This window comes from Ornithorhynchus anatinus, chromosome 8 (genome assembly GCF_004115215.2).
Source record: "Ornithorhynchus anatinus isolate Pmale09 chromosome 8, mOrnAna1.pri.v4, whole genome shotgun sequence".
NCBI classification, from domain to species: domain Eukaryota; kingdom Metazoa; phylum Chordata; class Mammalia; order Monotremata; family Ornithorhynchidae; genus Ornithorhynchus; species Ornithorhynchus anatinus.
Window position 1 is genome coordinate 63,122,537 of NC_041735.1, and position 15,541 is coordinate 63,138,077.

General features: G+C 42.1%; 1 protein-coding gene across 1 annotated transcript in view; it reads left to right on the forward strand.

Annotated features, from left to right (window-relative positions):
- The window catches only part of ANKMY2 (ankyrin repeat and MYND domain containing 2), a 40,538-nt gene extending 27,056 nt beyond the window's left edge, over window positions 1-13,482 (forward strand). Inside the window, exons 6-10 of the mRNA XM_029070603.2 lie at window positions 6,867-7,081; window positions 8,191-8,326; window positions 10,634-10,762; window positions 11,469-11,610; window positions 12,703-13,482. Of these exons, the coding sequence (XP_028926436.1) occupies window positions 6,867-7,081; window positions 8,191-8,326; window positions 10,634-10,762; window positions 11,469-11,610; window positions 12,703-12,893 (813 nt within the window). The 3' untranslated portion in view covers window positions 12,894-13,482. The remainder of the gene's footprint in view (window positions 1-6,866; window positions 7,082-8,190; window positions 8,327-10,633; window positions 10,763-11,468; window positions 11,611-12,702) is intronic.
- Window positions 13,483-15,541: the final 2,059 nt, after the last annotated feature.

Below are 15,541 nucleotides of genomic sequence, written 5' to 3' on the forward strand. Positions count from 1 at the left end.
CCCTGTGTCTACCCCAGCGCTTAGAACAGTGCTCTGCACATAGTAAGCGCTTAACAAATACCAACATTATTAAAGACCTCCGACGAACCCACCTCCCGCAGTGGATCTCCTTCACCTGCAGGGTGGAACAGGGACTCTACCTTCTCTGATTATATCGTACCCTCCTTGCTGTTTAGTGTAGTGCTTGGTACATAAAAAGAGCTTAACATAGCCCACGATATTATTATTATCATTAGTAGTAGCAGTAGCAATATCATTAATTCATTCAATAGTATTTATTGAATGCCCACTATGTGCAGAGCACTTTACTAAGCACTTGGAATGTACAAATCGGTAACAGAGACAGTCCCTGCCCATTGACGGGCTTACAGTCTAATCGGGGGAGACAGACAAAAACAATAGCAATAAATAGAATCAAGGTGATGTACATCTCATTAACAAAATAAATAGGTTAGACACATAAATTAATGGTAATAGTAGTATCAATTACTATTACTATCAGTAATAATAGTATTATCATTATTAGTAATAGTAGTGATTGTGGTATTTAAGTGCTTATTATGTACTAGGCACTTTTCGAAGCGCTGGGGTAGATGCAAGATAATAAGGTTGGACACCGTCCATATCCAACACGGGGCTCAGTCTTAATCCCCATTTTACAGATGATAATGGAGATGTTTGTCCTCGAGGAAGACTTGGGCAGTGTTTGGGATTTGGGCAGATTACCAAAAGGAAGTTTGTGAAAGGAGAAAGACTGTGCTGAGGCAGGGGGAAAGACAGGATGGTGGCAGGAAGGCCTCCGGGAGGGTGGGAATAAGGGGCAGGTGGTGGCACGTACACTAACCCCCTCCTTGAGGAACGTGATCCCAACGCTCTCATTAACTCCTTCCCAGGAAACAGGATAAGCAGGGATTTACGGAAACAAAAGCAACAATCTAAACCGGCTTACTCAGACATTACATCTTTTTTTTAAAAAAATAAAAGAAAGACCCCAGGTTGTTAACAAGAGAAATGTTCAAGGTCCCTCGGGAAAGGAAGGAGCTTTGCCCGTGGCTGAGGTGTGTGATTGTTGAACTGTGGAGCCGGTAACTTCTTGTTCCTCGGATCTGATTTTTTAAAGAAGTAGTGCGGTACAGTGCTTCTTGGTTGAGGCAGACTGTTGTGGAAACAACAATCTCGTTCTTTCTGAACGTTAAGTATTTCTGTTGTTAGGGAAGGGGTAGCTTGGCCTAGTAATGATAGTAATAATAATGATGGTATTTGTTAAGCACTTACTCTGTACGAAGCACTGTTCTAAGTGCTAGGGGGGATGCAAGGGAATCAGGTTGTCCCATGTGGGGCTCACAGTCTTAATCCCCATTTTACAGAGGAGGTAACTGAGGCACAGAGAAGTGAAGTGACTTACCCAGAGTCACACAGCAGACATGCGGCAGAGCCAGGATTAGAACCCATGACCTCTGACTCCCAAGCCCGGGCTCTTTCCACTGAGCCACGCTGCTTCTCACGAACATGGGGCTAGCAATTAGAGGCATTAGTTTCTCATCCTAGCTCTGCCACTAGTCTGCTATGCCACATAATAATAATAATAATGATAGTGATACTAATGGTATTAAGCTCTTACTATGTGCCAGGAACTGCACTAAGCGCTTGGATAGATACAAGATAATCGGGTTGGATACAGTCCCTATCCCACACAGGTCTCAGAGTCTTCATCCCCATTTTACAGATGAGGCACCTGAGGCACAAAGAAGTGAAGTGACTTGCCCAAGTTCCCATAGCAGACAAGTGGCAGAGCCAGGATTAAGATCCAGATTCTTCTGACTCCCAGACCCATGCTCTTTCCACTGGGCCACTAACTTAACCTCTCTGGGCCTCGGGTCCTTGTCTGTTAACTGGGGATGAGAAACCCACCCTCCTCTTAAATTCAAACTCTTTATCTCGCATCTGCCTTAGCATTTAGCACCATGCTTGATACCTACTAAGCATAGAGAAGCAGCGTGGCTGAGTGGAAAGAACCTGGGCTTGGGAGCCAGAGGTCATGGGTTCGTATCCCAGCTCTGCCACCTGTCAGCTGTGTGACTGTGGGCAAGTCACTTTACTTCTCTGGGCTTCAGTTACCTCATCTGTAAAATGGGGGTGAAGACTGTGAGCCTCATGTGGGACAACCTGATTACCCTGTACCTACTCCAGTGCTTAGAACAGTGCTCGGCACATAGTAAGCGCTTAACAAAACAAATACCAATATTATGTTTAGTAAATATCGTAATTATTCAACATTCCTATGTGTAAACATAGACACCACGTTAACATAGCAAGGATGTGGGTTTGGTATCTATGATTCTGGCATTTGCGTAGGGGGTTTCTAACCAATCGATTTCCTCCTTCCCGCTTCCCTCCGATGAGACGCAGAAGGCTCGGGCTTCGTCCGGCCCTTCAGGAAGAAGTGGTCGGAAGCAATTCCAAGTTGGAGGGATGTCAGGGGAAGTCTGAGTCTCTTTCTAGTCCTTTTGCCTTTCCCTTCCTAGGCCTCTAGTCCAGCTGTCTCTGGCCACGTGTCCTGTTATCCCTCCCTCCCCAATCCCCGCCCCCGGGTCCCAGGCATCTCAGACCAGTGAATGGGCATGACACCTGTAACCCAGGAATGGGGTTCTTTCCCAGGATCCACCCTAGAACACAGACCAATAAGAAGGAAGGATGTATTTAATCTTAATACGAGAAGCAACATGGCTTAGTGGAAAGAGCATGAGAGTCAGAGGTTGTGGGTTTTAATCCCGGCTCCGCCACTTGTCAGCTGTGTGACTTTGGGCACTTTACTTCTCTGTGCCTTAGTTGCCTCATCTGTAAAATGGGGATTAAGACTGTGAGCCTCATGTGGGACAACCTGATAACCTTGCATCTATCCCAGTGCTTGGAACAGTAATTGACACATAGTAAGCACTTAACAAATGCTGTCGTTATTATGATTGTTATTATTATTAATAGCAGCACCTGCCCTCACTGGGCCCAAGACTGCAAAGCCATTGAGTGTTTCCGTTCAAAGCCAGTCTAACATCTCCTATTGTTTCCACTCACACGGTCTGTGTAGCCTGGAAGAAAGTCACGTTCAGACTAGCTTTTTCTGGAAATATCCCTCTGGGCCTAAACCTGTGTGGGTAATCCTCATGTCACTGTGGACCAAATTGAGCCTAAAGCTTCCTGGAGTCAACTTTGGAGAGCCCAACTCCCCCTTAACTCATTAAGTCATATTTATTGAGCACTTCCTCTGTGTAGAGCATTGTACTAAGCGCTTGGGAGAGTACAATACAACAATAAACACATTCCCTACCCACAATGAGCATACAAGCGTTTCAAGTATTGAGTTAGGGGATTGAATTACTACATGTCCCTTGATTTTGCTAGTAGGATATTTAAAATCCAGAAGAGAGGTTGGTACGACGACAGCTACTAATCTCAGTAGGAGGAGAGAAGATCTGCCGTGGTGGTGGTTGCAGGAGTAGTATGAAATGCTGAGAATAAACACTTGTATAAGAAGGAGACAAGGTCCGTGGCCCTAAGAGGCTCACAATCTACAAATAGGCCAAAGAGGGGGTTTGTGATAGATATGTGAGGTGAAACAAAATTACAAAAGACCCAGATGCCGATAAACACAAAAGGAGTAGCAGGAGTCCAGTCTCCTTGTGGCTCAGGCCATCAGCCACAAACGTGACCTTGGCTGTGGCCACAGCTATGGCCTTGTTGACACTCTTAAAGTTGAGGTGGCCTAATGCCGCTGTTTAAGTTGTTCCTGTGTTGGGACGGTAGCTGATGGGAGTCCTGGGCAGCTAGAGATAGGATAGCTTCTGTTTATCGTTATATTGTACTCCCCCGAGGGCTTAGTACAGCCCTCTGCACACAGTAAATGCCTAATAAATGCAAATGAATGAATGGGTAGCATAGAAAAAGCAGTATAGTATAGTGGAAAGAGCTCGGGCCTGGGCGTCAGAGGACCTGGGTTCCCATTCCGGTTCTGCTGCTTGTCTTTTGTGTGACCTTGGGCAAGTATGTAACTTTTAAAGATGAGGATTAAGACTGTGAGCCCCATGTGGGTTAGGGACTGTGTCCAACCCAACTAACTTGTATCTATCCTGGTGCTTAGTACTGTGCCTAGAACATAGTAAGCTCTTAATGAGTAGTACCATTATTATTATTACTACTGGTATTATCAGCTTCTGCCTCGACCCAGCGTCCATTTCATTTCCCATCACGCTTTCCGTCAGAACCCCTGGCACGAGTCCTCCCTGGGCCTGGAGAACAGAGATCCAGCCCTCAGCTGCTGCTCTCCCGCTCTGCCGCACATTTGAGACATAGAACTGCACTCTTTGGTTGACAGGTGCCTGTGGAAACTGATATTTTTTAAAGCGGTTGGTCTAATCCAAAAGAAAAAAAAGAAAATTGAGTAAAGAAGATGGGGAATCTCTTCTGCTCCCTTGAAGCTGGGAGGAAGAGTGTTCTGGGCAGAGGATATTTCTTTTATATTGTTATATTCTACTCTCCCAAGAGTTTTGTACAGTGCTCTGCACACAGTAAGTACTCAATGAGTATGATAAATAAGTCCTACTGACTGACTGCTGAAGTGTCTCTGAACACATCAACTGTGTGGGGGACAGGAACTCTGTCCAGTCTGATGATCTTCTATCTACCCCAGCACTTAGTTCAGTGCTTGGCACATAGTAATTACGTAACAAATGCCATGATTAGTAGTATTATCCAATCTCTCCAATCCTATGATGGTAACCAAGTGGAAATCATGTCGGCTAGCCATAACAGATTTAACCGACAACTTTTGAGGCATGTGGTGAGAAAGGGGTATGTTTGTAAAATGTTTCTCTTTAGCAGAAATTTGAAGGGTGCAGTCAAACACCATGAGAAGCAGCGTGGCCTAGTAGCAAGAGCACAGAATTGGGAATCAGAGGTCGTGGGTTCTAATCCCAGCTCTGCCACTTGTCTGCTGGGTAACCTTGGGCAAGTCACTTCACTTCTGTGCCTCAGTTACCTCATCTGTAAAATAGGGATTGAGACTGTGAGCCCCATGTGGGACAGGGGCTGTGTCCAATCTAATTACCTTGTATCTTCCCCAGTGCTTAGAACTGTGCTTGACACATAGTAAGAGCTTAACAAATTCATAATTATCATTGTTATTTTTAAACCAATTCTCAGACCGTATTATAGAGTTGCTGGGAATAGGACATCAATAGGTTAAAGTAAGGCCAGTACAGCGCTCTGCGGTTGTACGGGGCCATCTGGGTTGAGCAGAGGCTCTGGAAGGATTGTAAAACGAGGAGGAGGAAGCAAAAATAGCAGTGGGCCCTGCGAGCATAAAACATGACAGCACAACAACGGATAGTCTTTGTTGGCACTCACAGTTCAGCCTGGACTCGGGGGCTGACGGTGGCCTTTGCAGTCATACAAGCACCCAGGAGTGAATTTCAACTCAGTGTCATCTTCTTCAACTGTGAAAACAACTCCCGAGCCGGAAGTTCATGCTCAGGAAAAAAAAAAAAATCAGATGGCTAAAACTAATTCAATTATTTTTAAAAATTAAAATTAGTTTTCTTTTTTAAATGAAAATCAAATTATTTTAATTTTACTTGGCTCAGCTTTCCAGATGTTTTGTTTTCCGCTTCTAGAATCCCAGTCTTTTATATTTAGAGCAAGTTAACTTTTTTCACTGGAAAAGATCCAGATCTAGGAGTCAGGAGGCCTGGGTTTGCATTCCAACTCTGCCCTTGGCCTGCTGAGTGAGCTCAGGCAATTCATTTAACCTCAGTTTCCCCATTTGCAAAATGAGGATATTAAATCCTGCCTATTCTTACCTCACCATGATAATCTGAGAACAAGCCGTGATATGGAATGTAATAATTCTTTGGCATACGTAAAGGTGCTATACAGACCCAAGGGAAATTTTTGTTATGCATGATGATCAATCAGTTGTGTTTATTGCCTGCTTACCGTGTGCAGAACACTGTACTAAATACTTGGGAGAATACAATATAACAATATAATTGTCACATTCCCTGCCCACAACAAACATATAGTTTAGATGATGAAAATGATGAACGCTGAAGCTGTGTGACTGAGTGGAAAGAGCACGGGCCTAGGAGTCAGAAGAACTGGGTTCTAATCCCAACTCTGCTTGCTGTGTGACCTTGGGCAAGTCACTTGACTTCTCTGTGCCTCAGTTTCCTGAGCTCTAAAATATCTGTTTTCCCTCCTCATTAGACTGCAAGCCCCATGTGGGACAGGGACAGTGTTCAACCTGATCAACCTGTATCTGCCCCAGGGCTTAGAACAGTGCTCATCATGTAGTAAGTGCTGAATACTAATACTAACCATAATAATTGATTTTTTATACACTGGATAGTAAATATCTGGAATTCATTATCCGAGTGAGTGTGCAAATAGAAACTATCAAGAGGTTCAAGAAGGATTTGATTAAATTCATGGTGTGGTCCATAATGGGTTAGAAGAGAATAGTTAAGGGTGTTAGAAGCTGTATATAGAATGAGGATAGATGAAGGAGGAAAACTATTAAATTGTTCTGCCAAGCATGCTGTTGCCTTGCTAGATCCCTGGGTTGGATGGAACAGTGTTCCATATTTGTAATATTTTATATTTGTCTCCCTCAGTTAAAGTGTAAGTTCCTTGTAGTCAGAGAATGTATCTTGTGCTTCTCTTGTACGGCCAAGCTTTTTGTACAGCATATTACAAGCAGTAGATCCTCAGTAACTATACTACTTTATAGAATGGATACAGTATTGTATTGCTCCTGGGCTTCGGTTTTGAGAGTACATCTACCCTACTTCTAAGCTATCTGATATTTCTTTCAGATTGTGCTGCTTGTGAAAGAGAATCCTCTCTTGGCTGAAGCAGAAGCCCTGACAAAATGCTACCGGGTGCTGGATCTCATTTGTGAGAAATGCATGAAACAAAGAGATATGAATGAAGTCTTGGCTATAAAAATGCACTACATCAGTTGTGTGTTCCAGAAATGCATTAACTTCTTGAAAGAACGTGAGGCTTCGCTGGATGGTCTAATCAAAAGGTGGTGCTTTGGATCTCTTTAAATCCTGTATGTGAAATGCTGGCAAATTCTTGCCTGAAACCTTAGTTTGCATTTATGAAAATGATGTCCTCTTTACAGCGGCACTTCCTTCTCCCACATCTGTAAAAAAAAGTTCAGTGTACTTTTCTCTTGAGCTCTTTGAGGGCAGGGGTTGTGTCTGCTAATTCTATTGTATTGTATCCCCAATGATATTTATTGATCACTTACTGTGTGCAGAGCACTCCACTAAGCGCTTGAGAGAGTACGATATAACAGAGTCAGTAGACACATTCCTTGCCCACAACACGTTTACATACTTTCCCAATACCTTAATATGGTGCTCTTTTCACCTTAGGTATTTAACAAATACAGTTGATTGAGTTCACTGGAATTATGTAAGGAGTGTATGGGAGATGGTGCTCAAATGTAGTAGATATATATTTTTTCTGGCTATTGAAAAGTTAGTGGGAAGCAGCGTGGCTCAGTGGAAAGAGCCTGGGCTTCGGAGTCAGAGGTCATGAGTTCGACTCCTGGTTCTGCCACTTGTCAGCTGTGTGACTTTGGGCAAGTCACTTAACTTCTCTGTGCCTCAGTTACCTCATCTGTAAAATGGGGATTAACTGTGAGCCTCATGTGGGGCAACCTAATTACCCTGTATCTACCCCAGCACTTAGAACCGTGCTCTGCACATAGTAAGTGCTTAACAAATACCAACATTATTATTATTATTATTAGTGGAGACAGGTGGGTTCTCCCAAGTCTGATCCTTGTTTTGAATTTTTGGGTTTTCTAATAAGGAAGATGGCTGGGAAATAACTAATTCAGCAATGGCCACATAAGTCATTCTGCAGATATATTCCAATACGGACTCTTCTCTTATTTCTGCCCTGAGACATGTTTGCAAAGAGGATCTTTACAGATGCTTCAGAGGCAGTGCTGTAGTCCAAAAAGAAAGTTTGATGTCATTTTGATTCGAATGACCAACCACAATTTGCCAGAGACATGACAAAACTGCTTAATATAGACATTTTTATATCGGTGGGAACAACCAACAACAACTTGACAATGTTTGTGAAGTTTGCTCTCTTGGAAACTTTGCTCTCTTTCAGCTTGTTAAAAGGCAGAGACGTAGATGGCTTTCCTGTGTATCAAGAAAAGCTCATTCGAGAGTGCATTCGAAAGTTTCCTTATTGTGAAGCTACCCTCCTCCAACAACTTGTGAGAAGTATTGCACCAGTAGAAATTGTAAGACTCCCTTTAACCAAATCCTTGTTCTTAATATGCCTGATTGGTTGACCAGGTTTTTGTGGTGGATTTGATGCCTGTAGTGCACGAGTGTTTCTGTTAAGGGAGATTAACCAGACAACCATGTTTCTCTGATACCTTCTCCTGCTATCAGGATCTTCTCAGGTGTATCTTTATTTTTCCATTATCTTTGGAAGTGTTAAATTGGAGACATTTTTTAGGTCCTTGAGAGTTATCTGTGTACTTTATTGGACTGTTCCAAGTATTTAGTACAGCACTCGCCACACAGTAAGCTCTCAACAAATACCATTGATTGAGTGATTTAGGTGAGTTCATCCGTGAAACCAAAGCTCATTCAGCACAGCAAAAGGTTTGTGCAGTAATTTTTCTCACAGAAATAGACCTTACAAATGATGGCCAAGTTGACCAGTGAAACAAAATTACTTCTATCAGAGGCATATTCTGCCTCTGAGAATATAGCGGCTTAATTGTTCCCCTCTGGCAGATGTCTTTTCTCTATGTCTCTCTGTTGCTGGTCTGACTAATTAAACACAGGATTAAGAATAATTTATTGAGTCCCACATGTAGATTTACACACACACACACACACCCACACCCCACACCCCCCACTATATTAAGACGATGAGCTCTGTGTAGGACAGGGACTGCATCTAACCTGATGATCTTATATCTACACCAGTGCTTAGAACAGTGCTTAACACACAGCTGCTTAACAAATACCATTATTATTATCATTATTATTAATAAAATAGTGATTGCCCAAATTTTTAAGCTCACAGCAACCTTCCAGGGAATCATACTTGCTCATGACTGCATCCAAACATTGTTTGGTTAAGGCGGGGACAGTGACAAGAGAGAGAGAGAGAGAGACAAAGACAGAAACAGACAAGGGTTCACGACAGCCAGAGATTTTCCAGTTTGTCAAGGATAGTGTCGAAATAGTCTTTAAAACTGGAAGCAGTGTGTTTATCGCAATCTTTTGTCCCTAGTTACAAGGGAAAATGACTGGGGATTCAATACCTGTTCTCCCTCTCCTTAAAACTGCTTCATACAGTATTTACTCCAGCACTTAGTACAGTGCTTGGCACATAAAAAGCAGTTAAATATTTTTTTATTCTTCTTCTTATTATTATTCCTATTATTATTATTGTTACTTGTGTAGGTCTCCCCTAGCAAGCTGTTTATAAACACTGACAGTGAAGAAAATCTCAGTGTCTTCTTCAGAAGCACATGCCTATATTCATTTGCCTCAAAATGATAAGGATCGCTACTTCATCAGATTTTAAATTTAGATGTGTCCTTAGAATGTTAATGGCACATGATTGGAAATATATTGGAAATATATGCTAGGCAGAGTAGTAATGGGTGAAATTGGTAAACTTTTGTTTAATTCCACAAACTTTATAAAGAGCTGGCTGCATTATGATAAATTCTAGCTACTACTTCTCCAAGGGCCCAAATTACAAAAACAGACATTAAAGAAATAAAGCTTTAATCATGGCTTTAGCAGTTCAGTTTGAGAACCTGGAACTCTGGACGAGGATAAAGTATGAGATTCTAGGCCTCTTTACATTTTTCCAAGTGGAATATAGATGCAGCATTTTCCAGTAGGGGCTGTGTTCTTGACAGCATTTAGTCATATATAACTATTCAAATGGAAATTGAATGATCTTCAACATCTGGAGCATCAGGGTAGATTTTAGTTTGTTTTTCCAAAGAACATGTGGAAAGATGAACCGGAGTCCTGAAATCAGTATCATTCAGGACAAACCTAATGGGTTTTGGGGGTGTATGTTTGTTTTTTTATTTTGGGTTTATTAATATTTGGATTTTTGGTCTGAATTTTCCAGCTAATTGATTCCATCCTATGTGCCAACTTTTAATTTTGAGCATGGAGGGAATGAAAAGGAAGCAGGGATTTTAAGGGAGGGTGAGGATTGGGAATGAAACAGCTTTCCAAAAATAAGCCAGAAAAGCAACATTTTGCATCTTTTCAACCCTGAGGGGAAACTCTGCAGTCTTATCAGAGAATTGAGAACTGGGAGGAGTAGGCTTAAGAGTCCCACACAAATAATTGTGGAGGCAAGACACCCCATCTTTGCCCCCTTTCATAGACAGTGGGTGCCGGTGACACTTGCTATTCCTACATTTGGGGCTGTTTGATATTAGGGAGTTTTCACTTAAAAAACATACATCTACCTAATTTTGGTGTTTCAAGAGATTTCACTTTTTTTCTCCCCCTTCTGCTGACTCCCTCTCCCTCTTCCTCTCCCCTCCCCCAACTAGGGATCTGACCCTACTGCTTTCTCTGTCCTTACTCAAGCCATCACTGGCCAAGTGGGATTCGTGGATGTGGAATTTTGTACCACATGTGGCGAAAAGGGAGCCGATAAAAGGTGCTCGGTGTGCAAGATGGTAAGTCTGAGCAACTGGTAACTCTCTGGAGGCTGGGAAAGCTATTAGGGTTCAGCTTTGGCAATGTTTTTGAAAAGTAAATTTGTAGGACATTTTGCACAGCTAATGGGCACCCAGAGATACATTTGGAAGGGAATTATGGAATGAGTTACATTGATTGGTCCCCCGATTAGACTGTAAGCCCGTCAAACGGCAGGGACTGTCTCTATCTGTTGCCGACTTGTTCATCCCAAGCGCTTAGTACAGTGCTCTGCACATAGTAAGCGCTCAATAAATACTATTGAATGAATGAATGCTTTAAAAGGGCAAGCAGTTGTGGATGAAGTACAGGACAGGGATTCTAATCCTGTTTCTGCCACTTGCCTTCTGTGTGACCCTGGACAAGTCACTTAACTTCTCTGAGCCTCAGTTTTCTCATCTGTAAAGTGGTGATTAAATATCCATTCTTCCTTCCACATTAGACTCTGAGCCCTGTGTGGGACAGAGGCAGTTTGCATTCTGATTATACTGAACCTAGCCCAGTGCTTAGCACATAGTCAGCATTTAACAATATACTGTTATAAAAGCACCATTTAGCAGTCCTAATCGCAAATGTAATACATTTTTCTAGCTTTCTAACCAGGAGAATATTCCCTTGCTACACTCTAAAGTTACAAGTTGGACCACGGTCTTGGAGCTGTAAGTGATATCTTTGTACAATTTTTAGGTCATCTACTGTGATCAGAACTGCCAGAAAACACACTGGTTTACCCATAAAAAAGTCTGCAAGATACTAAAGGAATCCTATGAAAAGCAAGAGAAAGAAGCTGCCAGGGAAAAAAAGCGGCAAGAAAAGAGGCAAAAAAAAGGTAACGGTGGGACGTACGGAGCTCAGTTAATGGCCATTTGAGAATTGGAAGGCAACTCTGGGCCAGGGACCAGATTGGGAGGAGACCAGCCTGATGCTCTTCTTTTAAAAGTAATTATTGTGATATTAAGCAGTTACTATGAGCCAGGCCCTGTACTAAGCGCTGGAGTAGATACAAGCTAATCAGGTTGGACACGGTCCCTGTCCACATGGGGCTCACATGGGGCTCAAAATCCCCATTTTGCAAATGAGGAACTGAGGCACACAGAGTGAAGTGACTTGCCCAAGGTCACATGGCAGACAGGTGGTGGAGCCGGGATTAGAACCCATGTCCTCTGACTCCCAAGGCCGTGCTCTTTCCACTAAGCCACGCTGCTTGTTTTCACTCTTTTTCCACTAGAGCATGCTAGTCAACCCTGATGGTAGCTGAGGGTACTGGACGATACTATTGTATAATTTTCTCTTAATGGTATTTGTTAAGTGCTTACTATGTGTCAAATACTGGTCTAAGCCTTGGGGTAGGCACAAGTTAATTAGGTTGTTAATTAGGCTAGACCAGGGGACTGAAGCTTTGCAGTTGAAAGGGAACTGGCCCATCAGCAGGAGGCCAGATGCAGGATGGACTTGCCCTCCAGAATCAGCATTTATTAAGCCCCTTCTGAATGTAGAGAGCACTCTCCTCACCTCTTGGTTGATATACAATAGAAGTAAACGAGGCAATTCCTGCCTTTGAGCAACTTCCACCTTGTCCCCTGGAAAGGAACACAGAAGATCCTGTTCAGAGCCAGAGTAATCAGAGAAGCTATTGAAATGGAAAAACAGACCTATGGAAGTTCTCTTAGACTTCGGGAACCTTAACAAAGACACTTCCTGTGGACCCTTTAAGAAATGCTCACCTGGGCTAGGTCAAACCACACTCACATTTTATCTGCCTTTCTTTCCCCATTAGATTTTGAGCTTCTTGAGGACAGGGAATATGTGTTTTGCTTCTGTTATTCTGTGGGTGCTTAGTAAAGGGCAGTCAGGCTCTTGATTTTTTGATGGTGACTTATATGCCTCTCTGCAGACATGTAACTATTTCCTCTTTTATTAGATGAAGCACTGGCCATAGATTCCTCTTCGACAAACGAAGAAAGGTCAGATTCCGAGCCAGGACTTAGGAAAGAGGATTCTGCGACCGAAGAAAAAGAGAAAATTAAAGAATCTCTTCAGCCTGTACTTGTGTCTGAAAGCGAAAGCAGCTTAGATGCTATTTCTGGAGAAGTACGGAGATCAGAAGAGTAAGGAGGATTTAGCCGATGTCTTCAAAAGGTGCAGTCAGTTAGAAGATCCATGTGTCATCTCCGTGTCGCTGCATGGCAAACCTAAGGCAGTAAACGTCAATCTTGGATGTAGTTATCACATTAGGTGACCCTCCTCAGGTATGTCTGGATAGGCTCACTGTGTCATGACAAACGATCTCAGATATCTGCATCTGGGCCTTGGACAAGAAGCCATTACAGTGGGAACGACCGAACCATGTGGGCTATCTTTGTTCTTCTAATGTAAAAGGAGAGGTGATGAGCCTTTTTGATTTAATGATCGGTAAACAAGATTTGATGAGAAATTGTCTTTTAGAGTCTCTGGGACTGTCCCCTGCCAACTTCACCTGAAATTCACCTTGCAACTTCCAAGTTTCCAAGGTTTTCTCTTTACAGCTTTCCTTTTTCTCATAATGAGTTTGCTTCCATGCAACAATATTCACCTTATATTTAGAGTTCCATCAGCCTAGTTATGCCATCTCTATGACCTAGATATGTCTCTTGCACTGACTGTGAAATACTTTTCATATAAATAAATAATATTTACTTTGGGATCTACTCATCTAAAGAGATCAAAGCCTTTTTTGAATATTTATTCAAATCCGCACAGAAGACTGATGAAATGCGAGAGAAGAAGATGCTAATCTGCCTCAGGGTTGTTGTGAGCAATGACTAATTAAAATTAAATAGTATGGCAAATATAAAGGAGGAATGTATGGTTTAAGCTATTTAAAATCTGACAGGGTATACTGTTTTTGAAGGTGCAACCTGTTTGCTTCTTTGTGTCTCCAGCATCTTTCCTCCCTTGCTCTCAAAGCACTAACTGTGAATGTCTCAATTCTTTCATGATGGACAATAATTAATAATAATAATTATTATTATTATGTTATTTGTTAAGCACTTATTACGTGCCAAGCCCTGTTCTAAGCACTGGGGTAGGTACAAGGTAATCAGATTGTCCCACATGAGGCTCACAGTCTTAATCCCCATTTTACAGATGAGGTAACTGAGGCAGAGAGAAGTTGAGCGACTTGCCCAAGGTCATTGCTCTAAGCTATAAAATGGAGCAGTTAGTGAGCCTAAAACTTATAAACTTTCTGCTGTTAATGACTGAGCTGCAACTTGGACTTAAATCATGACCATTTTTATTTTCATGAGCAAGTCATTTTAAAGAACATGGACATGATTCTCATTTCTCATGCTTAGTACAGTGCTTTGCACATAAGAAATACCATTGACTAATTGATATCTTTAGCCTAATGGAAAGAGCACATGGCTGGAATCAATCAATCCTATTTATTGAGTGCTTACTATGTGCAGAGCACCAATGTTCAGAGCACCGTACGGGAAGCAGCATGGCTCAGTGGAAAAAGCACGGGCTTGGGAGTCAGAGGTCTTGGGTTCTAATCCTGGCTCTGCCACTTGTCAGCTGTGTGACTGTGGGCAAGTCACTTCACTTCTCTCTGCCTCAGTTACCTCATCTGTAAAATGGGGATGAAGACTGTGAGCCTCACGTGGGACAACCTGATTACCTTGTATCTACTCCAGCACTTAGAACAGGGCTTTGCACATGGTAAGTGCTTAACAAATACCAACATTATTATTATTATTATTACTAAGTGCTTGGGTGAGCACAGTGCAACCAAATTTAGCAGACATGTTTTCTGCCCATAACAAGCTTACAGTTTAGAGGGAGTCAGGAGAGAGACCTGGGTTCTAATCACAGCTACTCCACTTGCCTGCTGAGTGACCTTGGGCAAGTTCCTCATCTGCAAAATGAGTACGAAGTTCCTTTACTCCCTTAGACCAGGAGCCCCATGTGGGACAAGGACTATGTCCAATCTGATTATTCTGTCTCACTATCCCAGAATTTAGCCCAGTGCTCAGCATGTAGTAAGCATTTGGCAAATACTACAGTGATTATCGTTAAATACATTCTTAATATTTCCACTTATAGTTTAAAAAATAGAAAATAATGCTAGTGAAGGTAATTTGCTTTATGTCCACTCTTCTATATGTGTATATACAAAGGATGAACTGGATTGTTCATTTTGATTGTGCCACCATAAAAGGAATTAACCTTTCTTAGAGGGTTAAAATAAATCTCAAACTCATAAAGAATAGTCATGCGACCCAAAGAAGAAACAAAGGGCTCAGCTTTTGAAAGTCATTATCTTCTCTTTATGTGACAACCAGCCACTGCATTAATAAGCTCCTTGAATCCAATTTCTTTGCCCACTTACACTCCACTGTGACTTAGGTTTACAGATTGAAAACTGTTAGTGATTTTCATTTTCCTTCTTTCTTTTGTAAAATAACAAAGCCTACCATATTAGTTTTTTTTTTTCTTCCCTACCATAGTCCTCTCTGCTTTTCTGTAGTGAGGGAGCCAAGACTTGTTTTTTTTTCTTCCCCCTAGGTTCTATCCAGCAGATATAGTTCTGTTGCATTTCACATAATGGGGTTTCTGTTTCGAAAACAGAATTTTGATTTACTGTCTCCTATCTCTGACCCTCAAGGCATAGGCCTTGAGCCCTCAGCTCCAGCATAAAATTGTATCCAGAAATTTACAAAAAAAAATACAGCTGAATGCCTAACATTTAAATAAAAATTTGAGGGAAATGCAAGTTA